Genomic DNA, 25,808 nt, shown 5'->3' with positions numbered 1-25,808 from the left:
CTACTTGAGTAAATTTAAAATAAACTGTGTTAGTCCCATAGATTTTATATTTAATGTTGAGTTTAGGACATGATATATTATTTGGGGGATATGCCAAACACGCTGTTAGAATCATATCTTTAAGATCGACTGAAATAAAATACTGTGTTCCTACTGATAACAGGAGAGCAGATATGTGATGTCGGCTCGTTCACAAGTTATTTCTACCTTTTGTTACAGATGAAGCCCACACCCAGCCGTGAGTCCGACCCTGCAGGCCAGAGTGGCGGTGGTGGAGGCGGGGATCAAGGCGGATGGAATATGGGTCAGGATGACAGTGCGGTTCACGGAAAACACCTTCCCCCATCCCCGCGCAGACAGCCGAGCAAGAGCAGCCTGAAAGTGTCAAAGAAGCCCGCAGCAGGTCCTGCGGTCCCCTCCATCACTGCTGCTCCTCCCTCAGATAAGGACGACGCCACCGTGTCACACTCTCGTCAGCCCTCAGCCTCCAGGTCTCATCCTGAAGCTCACCCGCTACCTCCAGGGCGACAACCAGGGGACCGTTTGTCCTACTCACCCTCACTGTCCCGCAGAGTTACACCCACATCTCCATCTCCCACTCCCACTCTCACGCACACCTACAGCTCTCCAACTCCTGCCTCGCTGCAAAGCTGCTCTCCTGTACCAGCCAGCCGGTCTCGGACCATCTCAGACCCTCAGAGCAGCTCGGAGCCTTCTCCGGCCCAGCCTCAGACTTCCTCCACCAGCATCCTGAGGAGGAAGGTGCTATCCAAGGAGACGGTGAGGCAGTACCAGGAAAAGGCTCTTCAGAGGCATGGCAGCAAAGGGGGGCACCCTGAGGGGCAGGGCAGCCCGTTGAGGAACAACCAGTCAGCTATGCAAGTCCCATGGGAGAAGGAGGTGTCCAAAGAGGGGCTCCTTGGGCTCGGTCTGTGTCTGGGTCCAGGTAAAAGCTCAGGAGCGGCTGTGGTGCAAGATCAGGGCCTCCTGGAGGAGATTGAGTCCATGTGTTGCCTTGGACCGGTCCTCCACACCAGCCTACAGCTCCCACAAGTCCACTGCAACAACAGCCACCATCCGGTCCAGGGCAAGACTGCAGAGGAGTCTTAAAGGACATTTAGGACAAAGCCACAGGTTTTACCCCTCTTTCTACAATATAACGTCTCAGAGAACATCATCAGCTCTGACATGTTTCCTCTTCAACTTTAAGACAGGAGGAGGCATTATGAAAAAAAAAAGAAAAGGAAATATTGACTGGCCAAGTCAGACAAAAATCCAGAGAATAGGAGGAGGGGAGCAGGTGCACTGCAGACGTCTCCATCTGTCATCCATCTATATGTGTTCCTAAAACTAAAGCCTTATTTATGGTAAGTGAAAAAACTCAATTTGTTTCAGGGGCTGCAGTGAAATATAGGTATCATAAAACAACGACAACAAAAACAATCCTTGATCAAAAAGTTGAGAAAACTTTTCATCTCAGTACGTCAAAGTGACAACAGCAAGTGTGTTTGAGCTTTGCTGACCAAATCTGAGAGTCTTTAGTTAAAAAAAAAAAAATAATCTGGGATCCTAAATTTGTATTTTCATGCACTTTTGTGTTTTTACAACGCAGCACCCAAAGAACAGCCACTAGGCTCATGGACAAATTTACCATAATAGCCTGGAAAACGGGCTCAGTATTTTGTTGGGATTAATAAGGGACCCTACTCCTGGAGACACAGTCACCTTAATATTAAACTCAGAGTTTCAAACATTTCACACAAAAATTTTTTGCACTTGTTTAAAACCAATAATACTCAGTTATTGTTACCTGGTACAGATATCTTGTGAGCAAAAAGAGTGAAACGGATATTTCAGATGCAAAGTTCACTCTGGCCTTTAAAAACTAATATATATGCTGTGTAATTTAATGTTTTCATCACTATGCCTTAAACGGACATGTGATTTGCTTTTGACACTGATGTACTGCTTTTAGTTGGGACAGCCGGAGCTTGATAATCAGAGTCACTGCTGCAGTCTTAAATACAGCAGATTGTAATTCTTAAACCTCGTTGTTATTCTTTTCAATGAATCCTGTCTCGCATGCTTTAAGTTGCTGTAGGAAACTCTCTTCTCCTCTCGGGTTCCTCAGAGTGCAGCGAATCGATTCAAAAGTTACAACAAATGACCTAAAAAAAAAAAACAGAGTTTATGGCTCATCTCCTTTTCTTTCACATTTTCCTTTGTCACCACTCTTTACTTTGTCTCGTCGAAGCCTTTTACTGCTTTTCAGCACAACTACTCTCTCTCTCTCTCTCTCTCTCTCTCTCTCTCTCTCTCTCTCTCTCTCTCTCTCTCTCTCTCTCTCTCTCTCTCTCTCTCTCTCTCTCTCTCTCTCTCTCTCTCTCTCCACCTTAGAAATTGAGAACAGTTGCGGCTGAGCTTTTGAGGTTTGCCGTGGAGGTAGAAAAGGTGAACTTTAAAGGAAAAAGCACTGGTTCTGTCGGCACTTTTATGATCAACAAATCCCATGAAAAGTCTGAAACCAACTGCATTGGTACTTAATGTGGTTTTGTTCGGCCTCTTTGTTTCTACGGAAGACGTGAACCTTTGAAGCAGGTCAGAGTAACAGGAGTGAAGTGTGTATTTCCTGGTGATTGCCGAATCCTTCGTGGGATGAATCAGTGTTAATAAAAACTATTGTTTAGTCTTTTCAGAGGATTTGTTGATCATAAAACTGTTTTTTTGTGTTTTTTTCCTTCCTTCTGTCGTCTTTACATTTCCGCAATCTCTGCCCATCTTAAGTTTGAGTCCCACACCGATGCCATGCAGTGGTTGATGATTGTACTGTAATGAAGCAATAGAATTCTCCTGAGTAGCTACAGGGATGTAACGTGCACGGAGTCTGAAGTATTTCTGTAACAGACTCTCCCGTGGAGAGGAACGCCGCGTCCGGGGATTGTGGCTTCCCATCATTCTCTGCGTCACCGCAAGCCCGGAGGAGCAGGAGAAGGCTTTTTCATGTGCTTTTGTTGGGATTATTACATTTATGGTTCGTTGTTCTTATGATTTATGCCAGACGCCAGTCAGTGTGGCAGTTTAATAGCAGCTATTTCTCCACTTTTTGAGTGCTGCTCTGCGTTAACGATTTGCTCATAAAGTCTTTGGCATGCGTCTAAAAGCCTGAGAATCAGTCCTAGTAATTCCAAAAAAGCAAAGGAAAACTCCAGAGCAGTCCCTGTACTGCTCTTACCCAATATAATCACTTTAAAAACCTATGTACTATGCAAATATTTAAGAATATCTAAAACGAAACGGTACGCTTTCTCTAATAGTAATTATATTATACTCTATGTTTCTACTCAATGAACGAAATCCCAATCAGATTACTTTCTAGTGAGAGTAAGCCTCAAGTATCCCCAAACGGATGATTGAATAAGTATTAACGACTATTTAAATGTGTGTGAGCTGAGGTGTGGTAATGGAGGGAATGGTGTGCCTTATGCAGTGCAGAGTACCACCTCGTTTCATCACGGCCGAGTACAGCGCTGTGGGAGCGAAGTTGGGCCCACCTGACGACCCAGTGAGGAGCGCTGGACATGTTGGTATTCACACAACTAAAAGCCCCCCCCCCGCTTGGACCTGAGGTGAACTCTGGAGCTGGCGTTGTCCTCTGGTCGACGTTGCATCCGGCTGGAGCTGCTCGGTGTTTTTTCTTCTGTGCGGCGGTGGCCGTTCCTGAATCCTCTGGGTTCTCTGGGGCTTTTCAAAAACAAAACAACAACTTAGCAGCGTAATGACTTGTGAACGTGCGGAGTTGTGTGTGTAATGAGGTTTTCCTTTGTTGGTGCTCAGATATGTGTCTATTCCAGTTTGTGCGTTCTTCTTGCAGTTTGTAATGTTTTTGGGGCCGAGGAGAGTCTAAATGTCTCTTCCCCTCCACTGCAGACTGGTCTCTCTGTCAGCCCAAATCTCTCTAGAAGATATTTATTAAATTCACCTGCTGTGACTGAATGACGTTTAGACCTCCAGCTCTCATCTGTCCCCAAAGTAGACGAGCAGGCTGCAGTGTGTTTTCTTTGCTATGCAGTGTTTCTGACGTTAAGTCGCACTGCAGGAGCTTCACGGTGATTTCAAGCATAACGTCAGACACACATGAGCCTGAGAGTCCAGGTTTTGGGCCAATTCAACCCAGAATTCCAGGCTAATCTGCCTCACAGCACGAGAGCAAAACCTCTTTGTGAAAAGTGTAGATGAAGACAGAGACATGTCCTGGTCCACGTGGACACGGATTAAACACACTGAACATAATAGCGATTTGTTTTACATGGACACACTCTAATTTTATTGCACACTGTGATAATCTGTGGACGCACACCTCTGGCTGAGCGCTCACAAATCTCATTACAGACCAAACATGCGAATAATCATTGCACACGTACAGAAATGTCAATATGCATACAAGCAAGTGTCCACAGTCATTTTGCTGCTACAAAAGCCCCACAACGTTCTTTCTTCTTCTGTAAACTAAGTACTTCCTTTGACTGTGCTGTGAGGTGACTGCTTGTATAGTTTGTGCTCTTTTTTTTTTTTCTTCCTTTTTTTTTAAAACAGTTAAAACCACTCGGAGCTAACTGTATTTAAGAACATCTCAGAGGAGTTTCTCTAGTTGATTTCATATTGATAAAAAAAAAAAAAATCTAATATTTTCAACTGAATAGACGTGTATTTTTGCTGGCTTGACTATATTTTACATGGATAATATATGATTGCTGTTGTCTGTTGTAAAAGAAAAATCTAATATTTGAATGTTTTAGATTTTATTTTTTTGAGAAAGGAAAAGAGAATATTAACGAAATGCTCCATGTAGCCGCTCATGTTCGCAAGCATTGGACAACTTGTAATGAAGATGAGGCGAGACTGACACGTGCTCCTACCTGGTACAATGCTCACTGTTGTAGCTGCATGTGTGTACCTGTTTGTGCCGTTCGCTATAGTTTTGTTTTGCAGATGAGGTTTATTCCTTTGGTATTATTTCAGTATTTAGCGCCTCCATCGATTTCAGAGTGGTGGACCGGACAGAATAGTTATGGAAAACGTACAAGCCACCATTGCTGTAGAAAATAATTTTCTTTTTGTTTTTTGTTTTTTTAAACTTAGAGTTATTTAGGTTTAACAGCTGTGGATCTTTTTTTTGTTTGTTTGTTTAAACCATAGTGTGTTTCAACTGTGATTCCAGCTTTCTGTGGCGAGAGCTCCTCCTCCCACACTTTGGAAAAAAAAAAAAAAACCCTGATTCACGTTAGTAATGTCATAGAGTGGAAAAGAAGTGATTGTAAGGGCATTCACATTTCAACGGCTACGAGTACTCACTGGTAAGCCTGTTAGTAAACGAGTCATCGGAATCGTGATCCTGAAATTGCAACTTTTGCGTTGAGTTGGAGACGATTTTATTATGTAGCAGCGCTTCTCCAGGTACAGACAAGAAAAAACAGAAACCAGACTGTCACTTCCTGAAGCCACGCCCCCTTTTTGAAGTCCAACTTTTAACAGTGTGAAGACTCAAACACACACTTGAATGTTACAGTGAGCCGCCTGCTTTCGTTCCTCGGTCTCCTGGTTGGGTATCGTAACTCTTTGATATATTTACCGGCTTTCTGATACCGTGCACACTTGCATGTTCGCATTACAGAAGAAGCAACTGAGGTCAATCTAATGTGCTGTTGATGAGTAACTTGGTACCACTGCACATAATGTATGCACTGTGAACTGAAAATAAATGATACCGTTTCATGTTTATGCATCTCGAGTCTCTTAATAAAACAAGCATTCGTCCGCTGCTCCGCCCAGGCCACATGGTACTGCAGTGGTCAGCCCTTTCACTTCACAACGAAACAACCAGGCTTCGGACTTTTCCCCGGAGTTTTCTATGTTCTCCATGTCCGTGCTTAGGTTCTCTCCATGTTCCTACAGCTTTCCAAAGAGCTGACATGGAACCTCTCGCTATGTGACAGAAATGTTTTTTAACGCCACAACACAAAATATTAGATTGATTGTTCATTTTTGTCTTGGACAGGCTCTTCTCGTAGTGTGCACCTAAATAGGTTTGATGAAAGTGGTTCAGGAAATGGAAGAATAGATTCTATTATTCTGGGACCCAAAAGGGGGATTCCTGTGGATCGGTTGCAGCAGGTTTACTAGCGTGAATGTTTTAACATCTAAATCAGTTTTAGTGTCTATTTCATTCTGATTCTTGACTTTATCTCCTGTGTTTAATGAAAGCTTGTGATGTGTGGGCTTATCACAAATTGAGAACCGGCCCTGCATGGCGGTATCATACAGTCAGACTATGAATCCTGTAAAATGCAGTCGAGTGCAGATTGACTGAAAGGTGGTGTGTTTGAGTCAATATTAAGGTCTTGATTTGCCATTAATTCCTTTTAATGCTGTGACGTTCTGACTATGAGGCCATTTTTGTCATTTTAAATGAAATTGAAGTCAAACCAAAGTAAACAGGAGGCCGTGACACACAAAGAGAGTAACCCTACTTCGAGTCTCGGCTCGGGTTCTTCTTCTGTGTATGGAGTTCACGTCTTCTCCTTATTTGTAAATTTATTTATTAATTGTTTTTTTTGCTGGTACGAGTTTTCTAACACTGTTCAAAAAGCGTAACTGATGACAATCAACTTCCTGCAGATGTGAATGCCCTGTGAATTTGCCCTGTGATGGGGCTTTTCACCCACTGTCAGCCTCTCAGAACTGGATCATGCAGGATAAGGAGCTGAATTTGTGAAGAAATAAAAATGAAACTCCAGTCTGACCGTGGTGTCATGTTGCTCCTGAAAACACTTTATTTAAATAAAATACATTCAAGCACAGTGGGATGAGACAGCAGGCACCAATCCAGCTTTAAAATAAAATTCAAGAGTTTAAAAATAAAAATCAGTACAGAATATACACAGAAAATGATTGGCCAACACAGACGAGTCTTGTTTGTAGGCAAGTGGGCCTCTTTAGCTTTAACTATTGCAACTAGTCCTGAAACGTGCCTTTTTAAAGACTTACTTTCTTCGTAAGAAGCCGTGTGGCGGAAAGGGTCGGCCAATCAACATCTATGATACAACGGATGAGATTAATATACAGTATACACGTGAATAGATGACATGGGCTTCATTACCAATGACAGAAAACCAAACACACATTATCTGTGAAATCAAAATTCATTGTTTTATTGCGCTCCAAGCTGTCCAAATCACAAATTCAAACTGAGTGACAGCTTCATCACTCACCAGTCATGGTGCTGCTTCTGCTCTTTTATTGGCATTTATTTGCAATAAGAAAAATGTGGAAGTAACTGATCGGTCTCCCCAAGAGTTCTTCAGTGCTCACTGCTCCTTCCATCCCAGAAATATAGATCAGACACAAAGATCTGACACACTCAATACATTCTGAGCTCAGATCTATGCGTTCTGATGGATGCACTTGTGCACTGAGTGAGCTGGTGCAGACCATCGCAGGGAGATGGATGAAGCTCCTCAAATGAGCAGCAACATAAAACGGCGGCTTCCTGCAGGTGCTTCCATGCAAATTAAGATAAACGGCAGCAAGTTACTGTTTCCCTGCAGGTCTCAGAGAGTCGACTGAAACTGACCACTCTTGACTATGTCATGGCGTTCCCTCCGTAAACAACCCGATCATCCCTCTGAAGTCGCGGCCTGCAGCTCAGATCAGCCTCTCCACAAGGGGCGGCTGTGTGATGCTCCACATCTCCACCCTCGATCCGTCCTTCTCCTGCCGGCTGGGGCTGTAGGTGCCGTGGGTTGCACGGCGATTCAGCGCCACCACCAGGCCGACAGAGATGAGGATGAGAACCAGCAGCAGCATGACAGACGCCAGACTGATGGAGAGTAAGAGGTCAGAGGTCAAAGCCCCCGAGGTCAGCTGAAGGGAAGCAGGAGAGAGGCAGAGTCAGAGTCAGAGACGGATTAGATATGAATTATAGATGCTGTCTGGTTTATTTCTATCACTCGCTCACTCACACAGATACTTCCTGACACACTCTCACACGCTTCCTCTCCTGACTCCTCTACACTACACGAGGCGCTCCACGCGTTCTGCCAAAGTGCTAATGGTTGTGTTTCCCAGCTCAGCAGGTGGGTTGCGACCACCAGGAGCCTGGAGTTGCCACGGACCGAAACCTCCCTCCGTCTGCCGCCGCTCTCGCAGTTTGGCTGCGGCGAGCGCCAGCCCCAGCGTCACCACTATCGCCAAGCCGACCAGACACGGTGCCAGCACGGCAGCCACCCGCGAGCTGTATGGAGCACGTGCCGTCTGTGAAGGATCGCGCACACACGCACGCACGCGCACACACACACACACACACACGCACACACACACACACACACACACACACACACACACACACACACACACACACACACACACACACACACGCAAAATACTGCCTGATGATCTCAGCAGCACATACACAACAAACACGGCCAGGGACATACTCGTGCACCCGAAATAGCTCATGCAAAGACACACACACACACACACACACACACACACACACACACACACACACACACACACACACACACACACACACACACACACACACACACACACACACACACAAACAAAACTCTCTTAAATCAGAAACGCTGCTTTACACGAGGTGTCTGATTTGTATCCAGACACTTTAATGACTTGTGAATCCTGCTAACGTTCATGTTTAACTTGCAGCCCTGTGGCCCCTTTGATCTTCGCACACAACCAAGCAGCTTCACCGGTGACGACACACACAGCATCCCGCTCACACAGACGTCTGTCACCAAATCAAACCCCAGCAAATCGAGAGGAAGTGAAGCCTCCAAGTGGAAGAGGTGAGTGATTGTTAACGCTTATTAATGAGCAGCTGAGAAACGGAGCAGCAGGTGCACTTACATCAGTGGTTCTGGTTGGCGTGAGAGTGGTGACTCTCTCGGAGGCTGCTACAAGGTTACAAACAGCACAACAGCCGTAAGTCTCACTCGACAACAGTTAAAAATCCTGCTGACAGCATCCTCATGACGAAATCTGCTCACTGTGCCTGTCAGTTAACAGAAGGCTATGAAAGATAATCTCAGAAGTCGGCAAACTTTACACTCAGCAATCAACATGGAAACATAATTCTAATAAAAAACACAACCATCCATATCTCGGGGCAAAAAATAACTCGTGCACTTGTGCTTGACGCTGCAGACATCAGACTTTCCTCTCCCTCGCTACAGGTTCTTTGTTGACTCCTGGAAAGTGCTTACCTGTCACTGCAGCACAGTTGGCTGTCAGAGCGAGTGTGACACAAGCGAGCCGGAGCAGCCTGCAGCCAGGACCCGCCATCAGTCACCAACTGCCACACACACCGGCTCAGAGATGTCTAACTAACCAGTCTCTGAGGTACACGGCGGGGCCACCCTGAAGCCTCGGCTGAGCAGCAACGCACACAGAGACAGCAGCAATGCTTCTCTGCTGTCAGCATTATCAACCTGCTCTGTGTGTGTGTGTGTGTGTGTGTGTGTGTGTGTGTGTGTGTGTGTGTGTGTGTGTGTGTGTGTGTGTGTGTGTGTGTGTGTGTGTGTGTGTGTGTGTGTGTGTGTGTGTGTGTGTGTGTGTGTGTGTGTGTCATGCATGCATGCCAGATAAGCTGCCCTCATATGTTTCTGTGAAGCAGACCGAGCTTCTGTGAATGCCACCAGCTCTCTGCTGAAGCTGCACTTCAGCGCCAGATGCTGCTTTTCTGCTGGCACAGCAGATTTCTTCCCCGATCTGCTCCTTTCTCCCTCAGAGGATGGCCACATCAGTGCCGACACTGAGAAACTGCCTCCCATTCCGTCCCCACTTTCCTCTCCATTAGGTCTACGTGTGACTGCGAGCTACACACACACACACACACACACACACACACACACACACACACACACACACACACACACACACACACACACACACACACACACTAACTTATTCACACAGACTTGAAAAATATCAAACAGAAAAGAGAAGGCAGCTGTGCAGGGGATGAGTGCCACTTCATATTCCTGCATTGAAAAGTCAGGTGACACTCTTTCATACAAGATGTGCTCAACCTCTTTTCTCCAACCGGAATCAGTGTTTGTTAATATTGACGACTTCACACAAGTAGGATGAGGAGAGGATGTCTCTTTTTTAAGTATGTATGCCCCATCCATCCATCCATCCATCCATCCATCCTCCCTGCTTTTCCAGTTCAGGGTCGCAGAGCCAATCCCAGCCTACTGTGGGTGAGGGCTGTATGCCTTATTTATTTATTTATTTATTTATTTATTTATTTATTTATTTATTTATTTATTTATTTATTTATTTATTTATTTATTTATTTAAGGTTAAAAGCACTTCTTTTATCAAAATACAAATTTGGCACTTGATTTCATGTAAATGTAATGAGGACAAATTAAAAGGATAAAATGAGGTGAACAATCATGGATCCCATCATTGTGACGGCTGCGTCACCACATATGAGGACCGACCCACTCAACTTTGAAAATAAAAGAGTCTTCCTGTTTTCCTCAGGAGGTTCCACACCGTGTGCCATTAGTCTCAGCAGTAGAGAACCTGGAGATGAAAATCACACTCCCTGAAAAAACCAGGACCTCAGTCTGAAATAAATAAATGACCATGCATGCCAAGTAGTGAGGATTTATATTCACATATTATATTTCAGTCATCAGTTTGAAGGGATTCATAGAATTTGAGTCTTTACATTTATCACTGATGTGCCTATTCCATATATTGCTTTCCACACCAACATAATTTATCCTTTGTACATGCAAAATCTACTCATTACTCCCTTTTTCTCTTGATTTTCTCTCCAGAATGTCTCCAGGAGCATAACACTGTCACTCACCTCCACAGACTCTCATGCAGAGTTTGTTTGACCGGCACTGGGAACAATCCCAGTTTGTGGTATTTGAAAAGGGACAGGAGGGCAAGAGGTTTGAACTGCCAACCTTTTGGGGATCACAGCCGCATTGCCTACAGTGACTGCTGCTGAACTTGGAACAATTGTGACCTTTCCTCTGATTCCGACTCACAGTCATGTTATCCTAAAAACTGAAAAACAAAACATGAAGGGTAACTCTGTCCAAACAAATACTGAACACTGTGTGTGTATGAACTTGGATTACTCTGGGACGCACTCACAATACATCCGGCTAAATGAGATTATGTGTCTATGTTAGGAGTCGCGTTGGCCACCTGACACACACGCACTCACACGCACACGCACTCACACACTCACACACACACACACACACACACACACACACACACACACACACACACACACACACACACACACACACACACACACACACACACACACACACACACACACACACGCACTCACACACTCACAGCTTCACAGTCAGTAAATCAATGACGTGGTTTGAACCTTCAGTAAGGGCTGGCCCTCTGGAGGAAAAGTGTGAAGAGGTGGAACTAGAAGTGTGATCATGGTGGAGAAATGTATTCGGAAGAAATGAGAAGAGGACAGACAACAAATACACACTGATATGAAAGAACGTTTTCTTTTTTTTTTATTGAGAACAGAGACTAATAGACAGGACAGGCATGACAGGAAGATCGAACATGATGGAGAAAACGTACACAAACAGGAAGTTACAGTCAAGATATTCAGTGTGAAGAAAGCACAAGAAGACTGAAAGACAAACAACAAAACACACAACTTTACAGTGAGGGACACACAAGGACAATGATTGAGAGAGTGAGTGGAGCGCTGACCACGGCAGCACGGTGGGTGTTGACGGGAACTGCTCAAGCAGAGCGGCAGAGAAATCAGGCCTAAAATATCTTTGTCTCAGACAAGGAGGGTTTAGAGACAGGAAACTTCGTCTTTGGTGCAAAACAACACACAGCAGTCAGTCAGTCAGTCAGTCAGTCAGTCAGTCAGCCAGTCAGCGCAGTCGTCTGAACGCACGTCAACAACAAAGCCGCACGTCTTGTCGTCTCCGAGCCCCTCTGGGTGCCTTTGTAACTACAATGCTGTTTTTCATAGTTCACAAATCCATCCGTGTGGAGCTCCCAAAATCCAGTTCAGACGAGGCTGACAGGATATCTTCAGTGGGAAACATTATAAATAACTCCGATTTCATAATGCTCCTCATCTCCCCACACAGTGCTTTACAACGCACACACCTTCTTTCCCTTTTCCAGAATTTGATCAATCTGCATGATGGGAATTTACTGAGAAGTTTAATAACATATCAAAGACATAGAAAATACATTTCTTGGATGTTTTTTTTTTTGTTGTAATTCTTCCTTAATCCCTCAAACTCCAACAAATAACTAACACAATTGTTATTTGTGTATTTTCACATCAAAGCCGATCTCAACATTGCAACAGCGTGGTCATGTTCAAGAAAGGTGTTTTTGTTGGATCTTTCTTTCAATGAAAATATTACGTCACATTCTATTAGCAAGAACACTGTAAATTCACAGATCATTGAAATAGTCAAATAACTCCTAAACCTTTAAAAACAGCATTAAAACACTGGTTCGTGTACATTACATATATATATATATATATATATATATATATATATATATTCCCAGGTAAAATGGAACACACCATGGTGTTACACCTGACTGCTTTATTCTCAATGCAGCCTTCAAGTGAAATTTCCAAATACCCCCCCCCCCCCCCACCCACCCACCCTGCCCCCCTACATTATGATGCATATGCAGCTCTGACAAAAGTTTCCTCTGCACCAACTGCAGCGCCTGCATCAGGCTCAAACGGGTGGCAGCAGGTGACACACATCCAGCATGATCACGTACTGAAAATATCTATCAAGTTTGACACACGCTCGCTTCATTTTGAAGTATTTTCAGCAAAATATATGTCAATATGTATTAAAATCCCTCTTTCCCGTCTTCACAAAGCCTTTAACCTGAGCAGATGTTTGATTACATATTTGATTTCTTGACATTTCTGGATGATGCACCAATTCGTTGCTTGAAAGCCCTGCAGCTTACTTTTTGTTCTTCACAATAATCCCCATTCAGAAACAGAAACCTCCTACTGTTCCTGCATTCCCAGAATATTGCTTCATGTGGCTACTTATGTCTTCGTCTATTGGCTGCCTCTAATCCTATCCCCTGCCTCCTCCACTGTTACACCAACCATGTCCAGGTCTTCCTTCATTACATCCATGAATCTCCTCTGAGGTCTTCCTCTCTTCTTCTCCTGTCCTAACCCTTTATTTTATATGTTGTCCATGCTGGTCATGGTCACTTCCGATTAAAATCTCACCATCTTGATTTCTGCCGCCTTCAGCTGAGTCTCCTGTCTCTTAGACACTGTTTCCAAATCATGCATCAGAAGTCTCACTAGGCTCTTTTGGACCTTCTCTTTCACTCTTTCCACTATCTTCACATCAGCTCTGACACTTGTCTCCATCCCGCCTGCACCCTCTTCTTCTTTACCTCTATTGCTCTGTGTGGTTCACAGTATGTATGATTCATCCCCCTTCACTACCTCTGCTCCTTTCTTCCTCACCGTTCTACCTGCCTCACTCTCATTTACACTAATGTATTCTGTCTAGTTTCTACTGAACTTGAACCTATCGCCAGTTCATATAAAGTGCTTATTGTTATGAAAATGTCATTTTAAGGCACAAAAGAGCTTTGTGGTTTTCTAAAGTTGATGTTTAAAGAGAGAATGTGATGTTCTGGTCTTCGACGCCTCCCCCTGCAGTTCATATCAAACTGCAGATCTTCTACAGTCATTCGTACGACTTCCTCAGCTAACACACGCCTGTCCCTCCCTCCTTCACACGGTCCCCAAAGACTAGTGCCGACCCTTGCAGAGGAACATGCACACACTCAGTCGTTTCCGCCCCAGTCCACCTCTGGCTCATCGTCCAGCCTGAGGATGAGGTAGGAGAGCAGCTGGAAGAGGTTCTGCCACAGCAGCACTGCCACGTAAAAGTAAATGTCGCTTACGTCCGTCTGGCACACGTCTCCAGCGAAGCTCATGTCGCACACACAGACAAACTTGTTGATGAGGTTGCGGCAGTATCCCCCGTTCAGACAGGGGTTGGACCTGCACTCATCCAGCTCCTGCTCACACCTGCAGACACAGAGTGACGGGCCAGAAAGAAACAAAGTGAAAACAACAACAACGACTATTGTACAGCTGTCACATTACTGAGAAAACACATGGAGGCTTAATAAATATCACATCTGTACTGAGCCACCAAGGAGACATGGAAAGAAGCAAAGTACTTTCGCAATTCATTTACTTTCTGCTTTTCCTATATTTTGTCATCAAACCTTAAAAATAAAACCTTCAAATATTGTAAATTTGTTGTTCACACAGTCAGTTTATTTTAGCTTTGATCTGCTGGTCTATAGGGGCTTATTGAGAGGAGTTTGAAATGTTAGGGATCATTGGTGAGTCTGATGGATGGATGGATGGATGGATGGATGGATGGATGGATGGATGGATGGATGGATGATGAAAAACTTGACCATCTTGTAAAGGTTAATTATATATACTTATTAATTCTAGTTTCCTTTTTTCTTATTACCTGTGACCGATGAATCCTGGTGGACAGTCGCAGGAAAGCTCCCGCTCAGTACAGTTTCCTCCATTGAAGCAGGTGTAATTTCTGTTGTCGTCACCGCACACAGAAACCGGCAGCTTCGGTCGTCTGGTAGAAGATAGTCAGACAATATAGAATATAAGAGCATATAAGCACATGTTTCTCTCCATGTTTGCTACTTAAGGCTGTGTTGAGGTGTTTATAAGAGTAAGTGCAGCCATTTTTGCCGGCTTCTTTCCCGCCGGAAGCAAAAGCACCAGACAAACAGGAGCTGCATTGTTTGCTCTCCGACTGTTCCCCATTGGGGAGACAAAGAGGCTTAGGAGGCGACCAGGCTAATGAGATTAAAGACCTCTGGCAACCGTTTACCGGTGGGATGTCAAATCACATGTACAGCAATGAAAAAGTCAACTATCTTTCTTTGGCCTCGGTAACCTTTAAGTTTGCCTGAAGCCCAGCGGCTCTGTTCCAAAATGTTATGTATCTCTTGGATACTTGAAACTGTTCCTTTACCATTTGGGGAGTGCACATTTATTTTGGAAAGTGTACAATTTTTGGCAGGCGAATCTTTGTCAGGATGCAGGTAGTCATTTTTGAACTCCAGCTGTCACTCATTTGAAAACGTGGTCGGCTCATTTTAAAACAAACAATGTCAGAGGGAGTGCTAATATTTGCTTTGCTTGGCATTTTGTTGAATACATTTGAACACACAAAAACAGGAGGCATCCTACATGACGTTTGAGAGACAAATATCTAACAGGAAACAGACACCTGGGAACACATGAAAAATAAAAGGGAAAAAACTCACACATTTTTGACAACAATGTACCATGGAATTTCTTCAACGCGCTCACTGTGGAGGAACAGAAAGAAAGGTGGTGAAAGGAGGAAGAAAGAGGCACAAACAAGAGAGGCAAACAAAAGGAACTCATTTTGATGAAAACTTTATAGAGGAGATGTTCCCAGTAAAGGGAGAACGCTTGACTGGTGGCTTGCTTAGCGAGACACTTGCAAAGGTTTTTTTGTTTTTTTTCCTTGTGCAAAAGAGGCAAAATGCAAAAGGCTGTGTGTTTACAGGATAAATGCTCCGAGGCGTTCCCCTGCTGGTTCTCCGAGGCAAACGGTAGATGACAGGGGAAAGAAACTGGCGCTGAACCAGAGCGCCTTGTGTAGTGAGACACCACAGCAGACTGAGGCCTTTTCTGGCTGACACTAGAATAGAAATGCAGCTTCTGAGAGGCTCACTGCAGGCGTGGTTGAAATGCTGAACAGAGGCAGAGATGTAGAGACATTTACAGTGAAGGATTTTGTTTGTGTTGTGCCACGGTCCCTTGTCTGTGCAATTTTGGAGCATTTATTTGTGTGTTTCATGTTTGCTAACTAAGCTTTCTGTGCCGTTCTTGGAAAAAAAAAAAAAGGGGAAGTCATCTGAGAGTCATGAAATATTCAGAGTAAGATCGTCTCGTCTCTGCTCAGCTATATACGTCTCTTTTGGTCACCACAAAATGGTGACGCTATATAGTAGATTTTACTCTGCTTTTCACTTCACGAGTGAAAACCGCAGTTCCCAAAAAGATAACATCTTGCTTTAAATACAAATACAGAAAGAAAAATCCACCCATAATTATCATTATGTGGTCGTTGCATGTTCTCCATGTGTGGGTTTACCACAAGCATGCATTTAAGATGAATGAGTGGATGCAATGTGCTCGTAGGCATTATTGCATGTGTCTCTGTGTTTGCACTGTGACAGACTGGCTACCTGTCCACATGTACCCAGCCTATATCATTATCATTGTTGATTACTTATCAAAAGCTTTAACTCAGAAATGTAATGCATTAAATCTATGTTGATTTTTGTTTTTTTTAAATGGACACAGTTTGAAGTTGGAACCACAAGTTGTATAATTCCAAAGCCAGAGAAGCTGATTTTTTTTTAAAATGTATTATTAGTTTAATGGTAAATTCACTATATTGTTAAATGTGTGCAGGCAAATCTTGCAACAATTCAAAATGTAAGTCAAGCTCCACATTAAATAACACAGTGAAAGACTGCGCAAACAAATGTTTCTCATTGGACATTTTCATGCAATTTGATATTTGCCAATACAGTCCATATTCTTGCCAAACATTCAGTAAATCATTATACTTAATAGGATCAGGTCAAAAACAACCAGTGGAAAGTCTTTCAACCCTGCTGCATGAATGTCATGACTATTAGAGTGTGTAAATCACTGCATGGGTGCTTAAACACTTATGAAAACCATTGTCTGTGGACACATTTCATTGCTGTCCTGCAGAAGGTCTGAAACACTGAGCTATCCATACATCGTAGTAACTTGCCACAAGCTGTTTTGAGGAGGGATTGTGACGCCTGGACTTACTTGCAGAGAGATCCAGTGTAGTTCTCAGCACAGAGGCAGGCGTACCGGTCCGGCCCGTGCAGACAGGTGCCTCCATGGGCACACAGGTGGTTTTCACACACGTCTACCTCTTCCTCACAGTCCACGCCGGCATAGCCAAACTCGCAGGTGCACTCGTAGGTCAGCCCGTTGACGCTGCAGTTGCCATGAACGCAGGGGTTGGAAGCGCAGGTGTCCCTGAAGAAGTTGCAGTGCCTCCCAGCCCAGCCCTCTGCACAGCTGCAGTTGTAGGTATTGAAGAGGTCTTGGCACTCTCCCCCGTTCAGACAGGGGTTGGGCTCGCACACGGAGGCCCCACTGCAGCCCACAAGTGGCGAATGCAGCGACAGGCGGATAAATGTCTCTTCCTGGAGGCGTGGGAGGTTCACATCAGAGGAAGTGAAATAAGATAGAGCAATGCCACCCAGCTCCACAGTGTCCAGGCAACCAGCCAGGGACCAGCCAGCATCAGGGGCCAGGCCCCCTAAAAATATGTCCACCTCTTGTCTGAGGAAGTTCAGGTTTCCTCCATGACTCCTGGAGGTACTGGCCTCTTCTACTTCTTCGTCCAACACCAATGTCCACCGAGAGGTCTGTGCCCACGGTGCGGCCATAAACAAGTGCACATTGTGCCACTCGCCATCGCTGACCGGCCTCCTGCTGCTGAGACTGACCGTGGACACACTCCTGACTCCACCGTCCTCCCCCGTCACATTGCCGTCCTCTGCGGAGGCGCTCTGAAGCTCCATGAAGAGGAGGCCGTCCTGGACAGAGACTGTGATGAAGGCTGAGCCTTTTTCCGCGTGAAGAATAGCTGCGTTGCGCTTCCTTGTGCGCAGGTTCAGGGAGATGTTAGTCAGGTTACGTGATATGAAGCCATTTCCCCGATAGGTCATCACAGTGCTCTCATTCAGGAAGGTTGCACTGGCGTAACCTGGAATAGGAAAGGATCTGTTTAACCTCCAATCTGCCCAACTATCAACCTTAATAAACAATCCCCACAAACTAAAGAGGGAGACCCTTGATCGAAGTCTTACTGGACTCCATTCTAATGTAATGATTGAAGTCTTGGAAACAACTTGGAAGTGATGTGTGAAATAAACAAAATCATATTGATATTTCCCATAAATGTGTCGGATTGAGGATGAAGTGTGGCGGTACTGTCGCATGATTAATTTTCGCATGAGTTTGCATGTTCCCCTTTGGTGTGTTATTTTCCCTCCCGAAGTCCAAAACCATGCATTTGAAGTTAATTGATGACCTTAAATATGCTTTTGTGTGAATATTCAAATGTGTGATTGTCTCTGTATTTGCCCAGTGATGGACAACCTGTCCAGAGTGTGTCCTGCGTTCATCAATAGTTAGCTGGGATCATCCCCACTGACCCTCAATTGGAAACAGTATAGAAGACTGAAGGATCAATGTTATGGTAATGTATTTATTTATACTCCAAATACTACGTTTAGTATACAAATAATGGTTAAATATTAGTGGGCACTCGTTTTTGTGTAAACGGGGCCTGATTTCTATTCATCAATCTATCTGCTAAATGACTTTATCTAACTTGTGGGAAAAAGGGGGCTGGCATCAATCCAGATGAGGCAGCGTACACCTCCAACAAGTCACCCAGCCACCACAACACAGTAAACAAACAAAATCACAGTCACACGCATTCACATTCACACATATATTTTTTGGGACTGCATGGGGTAAACACCGTTCTTGGAAAAAATGAACAAAACAGCACAGACAGAGAACATCCAAACTCTACATAAACAGGCAGCTAAGCTTGGAAACCTGTGATTTTCTTGCTCTGATGCGACCCCATTCAGCCTGTCACTATTATCTGGAAGAACCAACTTTATTCTCTTTCCTTTAGTCATTACGATTTTGGACAAAGTGTAAATATTACATTTGAGCAAAAAAACTTAGAAAATCAGTAGCACTGCTTTTCACTACCACTTACATTCATATCCTCGATTGAGTATCCTGCACTCTGCGTCTGTAGGACAGGGCGACAACTCACACCACTGCACCTCCTCACAGCGCCGCCCTACTGTACTGGGGGGGCACGCACAGCTGAAGTCGTCCCACTTTGAGTAACAAATTCCACCGTTTTGACATGGATTTCTCTGAGGATGACGAACAAATAAAGTTAGTTTCATCTCATTTGAAGACAAAAATAGCATTAACATGACTGATTCGTCTTTATCATTTTTTTTTTCCACATGCTAACGTGCTAAAAAATTGTCCACTCACACTGCAGGTGTTGTCCCCAGAGCAGCCAGCGGTCACATTTTCCATGAGGTCCAGAGGATAGGATCTCACGGAAGTGTCCAGCCCGAAGAACTGCAGCCTCCCGTCATTGATTCTCAGGTCCTGAATACAGCCTTTGAAAAACCCCCCAAACCCTGAAGTCGCCCTCTCCTCCAGCAGACCGCCCACATACACAGAGTCGCCTGCTTGGATACCGACTGTCCCAACCTCCATTTCACCTTGTTTCTGAGATGCCACATACAGTGTCATATGACCGTCATCCAGCTCGACACTCACAAAGTGGACTTCTCCATCGTCAACAGCACTGTCTGACTTCAGGATCTCAGAGTTATTAAGGTGAACCAGGACTCTGCCCTCTTCCAGCCACATGTGCAGGAAGTGGCTGCTGCTGCTGGTGAGTGCCAAAAGAAGACCGCCCGTCCTCCGCGTGCGGAGGAAGAGGGAGATAGAAAGGTTGTGACCCAGGTCATCGGTGACAGTGAACACCGCATAACTGTGGGAGTCCTCGTTCCCAAAGCGAGCAGTCACATGTTCTGTAAAGAGAGAAAAGAGTAAAAATAACACAAAAGGTGAGTTGATTGATTGATAACTTTAGCCACAGGGTGACCACATTTTAATTTCCAATTAAAACAATATTTGGTTTGAACTCAAAATACATAAATGATACTAAAGGTTCACGTAAAGATGACAGTATTTTATTTTATACAAAGTATGCCTCCTCTCCATAGATCAAAACTTTCTTGTTGAACAGATTGATATCGCCGATCTGTCTATGTAACCACAGACCCCGATTCCAATAAGCCTCTTAGAAGTTACTCAGCATGTTTTATTACTCTTGAAATAATCTGTTTTCAAGAATTAAAAAACCCCCCAAAAAAACAGAGTTTAAAAATCTGTAGAATTATATGAAATAATCCCTTGTCTTTATATTTTGTGAGGCAGGATTACAATACCTATTGGCACGATACCAGAACACAAAATACACCCAAACACAAAAGTCCAACAGTATCCCTGTCAATGTAAGGAATTATTATTTTCTGAAATCAGTTTTCATTTAAGTCCATGTCCCTTTGTAATTACATATAGTGTGTTATGGGATTGGCTCATTGGGCTCGGGACGTTGAAGGAGAGAGTGAGATTCACACAGACGAACCAGGACAGGAACTTCATTCATTGACAATATTCATATTGTTTACAAATAAAAAGGTCTGCCCAAGCCCAACCTGCAAACAAAAAAACTAAACTCAACAACCCGTGGCAACACCTTTAGTCCAATACTAATGATTGGAAGTTATATACTTTAGATTTAATTGATTGATTTGATCTCATTTGGATTTGGGCTTTGAATCTTCGCATCAAGTCCAAAAAAAAATCACATTAGCGATAATAATACAGAGCAGAAATAAATGAATGAATGCACAAAGATTATATCAATATTCATTGAAGCGCAGGTTATAAAACCTTTTTAATGTAAACTGCTGAAAGCTCTTCAAGGTTATAGAGGCTCGTATTGAGAGTGTCGGATGTGGGAATGATCACTCAAGTTTAAAAAAGTGGGCTTACTGTCATGCATTAAGACATAACCTAACCTAATCCTAACACTGGTTCGCCTGACAAAACATAACAAGGCTCACATCTGTGGTCCAGCTCTGACTGAGTAAGTTTTCTCCCGGATTATTTAGTGGATTAGATCTAAGCGGTCATGTGTGTCTGTTAGTCCTGCATATGACTGTGAATGTGTTCAGAGTGTAACCAGCATTTTATCCAGCTCTAATGACCTCAACTTAGATTTCAAATGACTTCTCAATATAATTCGTCACATAATGTTATTGTAGTAAAAACGAAAGCAGGGCTTATAAATGAGATTACAAAATACAAGTCTGCTCAAACAGTTTACTCCTTGTCAGGTTTTAGCTCCAGTGGAGGGATGTAAAAGGAATTCTTTCCATGTCTACTTGAATATGATATGTTTGGAAACTCCATCATCAAACTGGTTTTAAAAGAATCTTATGTGACAAAGGAAAAGACATCCGAGCAGATCACGCTGTACCGCCAAACATATGCAGGGGAAATTGAAGTCGCCACCAGCCCTCATGAAGTCTGTCATCTGTGTCCCCTGTCAGCACTTTCCGCTGTGGGTTTGTCATCAGCATTGACCAAACCGGTCATATAGAAGCTCACAAACACTCCAGATTGTGTGTGTGTGTGTGTGTGTGTGTGTATATATTTGGAGCAGGTGTAAAGTCAACGTGATTTCCATCATCCCATTAGGCATCTGTGATCTTTTATTTGATTGACGCCTACAAAATAGCCACAGAAGAAAGGGGAAGTTTCAGAGAATCTGCAGCCAAAACATGCTTATCATGTATTTCTCACGGCCGTCTGTCGTCAGCTGAACAGTGCAGCATTTCCTTGGATGTTCGGACTATTTCTAAAATAGAATCCTTTATATCCCTAATCCGGTGCGTAGGATAAGCGGATCTCTGCCTCTGTCTTTTGGCGAGGCTTTTGATTAGCTTCATCTCTGAATCCTTAACTTCTGTTATGTATTACCTGCTGAGGATGTCATTTAATTACTTACTGAAGACATTAGGCTTGAGTAACCCCGCAGATTCTCCTAAAGTCTACCTGCACACCTTCCGCCGTGTGCTGGGTCCAAGCTTCACGTGAATGAAGCTAAAACCAGTTTTGAAGCCTCTTGAGCATTCCTTTAAGATCCATACCAACGTGAATAAAGTGGGAATGAAATGTGGCGGGCCTTATTTGTTTTGCCATTATCAAATAACATTTGCTTATATTTTCTCTTTAATAGTTTTGATGAGATAAAATCATAAGATATTTTGGTACAAGCTTTTCCACTGATGCTTGATTCTCCAAAATTCATCTTTTCATAGAGATCCACCTTCCATTTACAGTCTATTAATCTTATATACCACCTCATCTTTCCATCTCGAAGGTGATAAAGTAGAGAAGATGGATGGATCTTCAACTTTTATGCTTCTTGATTTATTCTGAGTACAGTAGATATCTGTTATATCACTCTCTCTGGAGAGGGCATGCCATATATATCCATGACAAAACCATGGACTCAGACTTGGAGGTGGTGACCAACATCCCAAACACTTTGCGCTCGGTGGCAAATTATTCCGAGGCATGCCGGACCAACTCATGCGATGGTGCCAAGAGCACAACATCATCCGTGAAAAGCAGAGGCATCATCCCATTGCATTGGTAGACATACTTTGGGCTGAAAATGCTTTGAAAAAACATCTCTGACTGTGTTTACTGTTATATCAGTGCACTGTTTTACATTTTGTGGACATCTTAGTATTAAAGAAAATCCTGCTCCAATGTCCATTTGCCTGATACTATGCTATATCTGACTATTTATGATCACAGTAGTATAGTAGTACTTTAGTAGGTTTTTTTTTTTTTGTATGTTTGTTTATTTTGTTTTGGGTTTGTTTGCAGTGGAGCTGGGCAGTCTCTTGGAGATTACTTGTCAGACAACAAATTACCTTAATATTCTACGCAATGTGCCATGACATTTGAAATACAATGAAATCCAAGATCGTCATGAATTTATAACCGACATCTGGTAACCCTGACCCAAGGTCCAGAAAATGTTAAAACAGTCAAGTTAACTGTTAAAATGAACTTAAACAAGGTAAAACTACATATTTCAATACAGTGTTTTATCATTTAGTGGTACCTTGCTTAATATACATACACCCATATGTTTAAATTCATGCTGTCTAGTCAGTGCTGTGTTGTGTACAAGGTGTCAATAGTAAGAAAAAAAGATCATCTGACACAAATGTGTTGGAAATATGAATTTTCACATAGTAATTTATTAGTGTTAACGACTTATTGGTAATTACTAGTTGAGTCGGTTTGAATAGAAATATTTTAATACTTTTACTCAAGTGGATGTCTACTCTACTTTTACTTGAGCAATAATACACTAAATACCAATACTCAATTAGTTTTTTTAAGTACTCTACCCATACTCTGCAAATAATATAACAATAAATGCGCTAAATCTTACCTCAGAATGATCATTTATCCTGATTAATAAATTAGTTCTGCAAAATGTGTATTTTGATGAAATAATGGAAGGTTTTACCCTCCACCTATGTCTCTGATTCTTCCTGACCCTTCTCTGGTGATAACTGGGGGAGACCCGATCCACATTGCTACTGCTATATATCTGCCAATGGTTAATGAACTTAATCAAATTATTTAAAAAAAATTAAAATACCCCACAATCATTCTGCAGCTCCTGTCCTGTACACCACTCATAATTTAATGGAAGTGATAAACAACACAAACAGATAAACATGGAATTTATCAGTGTACCAGGTATGAGGAAGTCTCACATTTTAGACCTTAAAGATTTGAACTGTTGTCAAGTAGTATCAGTTAAGGATAGAGAAATCAAGGCTGTTCTGAGGGCAAGCAGTTACACACAGTAAATATGATTTGATTTCCTTTGGACTCTTCAATTAGTATTTTTCTAGATGATAAAATTGATTATTATCACACATTTTTGAAAGAATTGTAACCTTTTGCCTAGAGTATTTGCACAGTAGTTCTCAATCGTAGTGCTCAGGCAGTTATCTTTTAAAGGGATTTTTGCACGTTGTATAAGAACAGCTGGTTCAAATGACTTTCGATAAAAGTGTCAAATGTTTTATATGTTTGTGATTTATCATTTCAAAGTTGCAAGCATACCTTCCTCGCAGTCTTCCCCCTCGTAAGGCCTTGTACACTGGCACTGGTAGCTCTGCCACAGGTTCACACACTGTCCTCTGTTTTGACAAGGCACATCTAGGCAGCGGTCCCTGTGGCTGCAGCCAGGGGACACATTAACAGCAGAATCGCTCAGCCATTCCTCGGGGACGATGAGCTGCCAGTCCACAAACACATCCTGCATGCAGCCTATGAATCCAGGGAGGGAAGTATAGGCATTGGGGCTGCTGGAGCCCTGACGTATTCCTCCAATAAATGTGTTTTGAGGAGGTGACACATGTTCGACCACACTGCTGATGATGGGGGCCACCTTGTGACACGACTGTGTTGCACACCCCTTGGCATCATTCAGCAGTTTGAGACTGAGTAGCCAGTTTCTGAGAACAGCCTCCACAGAATACCACTGCCCATCTGTGACATTGTGCAAAAGCTCCAGCACCTGGATGGGGCTCTCTGCCTCAGCCCCAGCAGAGGTCTCCCTTGTCAGGGTGAGGAGGAGTTGCCCTCCTTCCAGCTCCAGCCTGAGCAGAAGCCCCCGCGTGTTACGCTGGAACAACAGGGCTCGGGGCAGAACAGTCTTAAAGCTCAGGGTGATATTGCAGGCCATCTCAACATCCGCCAGGGGATTCTGCAGCAGCAAGTAGCCTTTGCGCTCAAAGGAAAATGTGGTGGGAACATGACAGAGATGTCCCGTGAATCCAGGTGAGCAAGTGCAGGTATACACATGAGTCCCGTCCAATAGGAATGGAGAGCAGGTGCCTTGGTTCTGGCATTCATGGCCCTCACAGCCCACTAACTTCACATCACAGTTTTCTCCACTGTACAGGATTCCGTCATGGCTCGGTCTGAGGCAGTGACAGCGGTAGCCTCCAACACGGCTCTCACATTTCCCCCCATTCTGGCATGGACTGGGGTCACACTGGTTTATTACCTCTTGGCAGAGGGATCCTGAAAACAGAACAATGTAATACATTATTTTAATAATCAATTTGACTATTTGATAAAAACCAAAAAAACTCTGTTCACTGAGAAAAATTTTATATTTAGCTGACAATTCACCAAATGGTTTTTCTAAATTTACAAAATTTTTTAAATATGTTCTTCTTCGTTGCCTCACAAAAATGTTCCATGTTCATCCAGTACATTGTGGTGGTGTTACCACAGTCCAACATGAAACTAAAACTTATTTGTCCTGGTAACTGGATCCACTGTTTAAAACTGTAAAACTTTAAGGTCTGTTGTTTATTTTAACATACGCATTGTTATTCTTGTTTATTGTGGTTTTTGTTCCTTCTTTTTTTTTTTTGTCCATAAAAAATCTTCCCGTTAGGCAACAGAAGGTATGAGCATGTTCAATTTGTTTTGCCAATTTAAAGATTAACTTGATTTTTGAGCATATAGTTACATAGCACACTGCAACGTAGCAGAAGATATTGCAGTGAGCGAACGGCAAGAACCTAATACCTGTTATGTAATCGTTGCTCAACACCTAGTACTATGAAAACAAATATTCCCGTTACCTGTTCCAAGCAACAAAATCCCCCAAATCCATGGTGCGGGGATCCACATTATGCCGTCACGTTTTCCCCCACCACAGCCCCACACTTGTCTGACTACACCATATTAGTTAGTGTGTGGACAGGCCATCCCGCCACAGATCTGCTCGCTGTCTCCTTCTCCGAGGGCTGAATAGCTCCAGTCAGGAGACCAGTAAAGCCAGATCCTGGAGGATTACGCTAATGCTATTTGG

General features: G+C 43.4%; 2 protein-coding genes across 4 annotated transcripts in view; one reads left to right on the top strand and one right to left on the bottom strand.

Annotated features, from left to right (window-relative positions):
* The window catches only part of dennd1b (DENN/MADD domain containing 1B), a 105,586-nt gene extending 103,416 nt beyond the window's left edge, over positions 1 to 2,170 (top strand). For 2 of the 3 annotated variants that reach the window (XM_080473842.1, XM_080473841.1), the window contains exon 22: positions 220 to 2,170. In XM_080473842.1, the coding sequence (XP_080329968.1) occupies positions 220 to 1,110 (891 nt within the window). In that variant the 3' untranslated portion in view covers positions 1,111 to 2,170. The remainder of the gene's footprint in view (positions 1 to 219) is intronic. The other variant, XM_080473840.1, reaches the window with a different exon arrangement.
* Positions 2,171 to 6,796: 4,626 nt separating this feature from the next.
* On the bottom strand, positions 6,797 to 25,760 carry LOC308115953 (protein crumbs homolog 1-like). Its single transcript, XM_080473838.1, has 9 exons — positions 25,579 to 25,760; positions 24,041 to 25,006; positions 19,289 to 19,839; positions 18,996 to 19,161; positions 17,012 to 17,963; positions 15,436 to 15,480; positions 14,613 to 14,735; positions 14,026 to 14,152; positions 6,797 to 7,920 (listed from the first exon to the last, which is right to left on the bottom strand). The coding sequence occupies exons 1-9, from the start codon at positions 25,625 to 25,627 to the stop codon at positions 7,702 to 7,704; spliced, it is 3,198 nt and encodes a 1,065-aa protein (XP_080329964.1). The 5' UTR covers positions 25,628 to 25,760; the 3' UTR covers positions 6,797 to 7,701.
* Between the last annotated feature and the right edge of the window lie 48 nt (positions 25,761 to 25,808).

Source organism: Lipophrys pholis, assembly GCF_963383615.2.
Source record: "Lipophrys pholis genome assembly, chromosome: 10".
NCBI classification, from domain to species: Eukaryota; Metazoa; Chordata; class Actinopteri; order Blenniiformes; family Blenniidae; genus Lipophrys; species Lipophrys pholis.
This window is presented reverse-complemented; position numbering and strand designations above follow the sequence as displayed.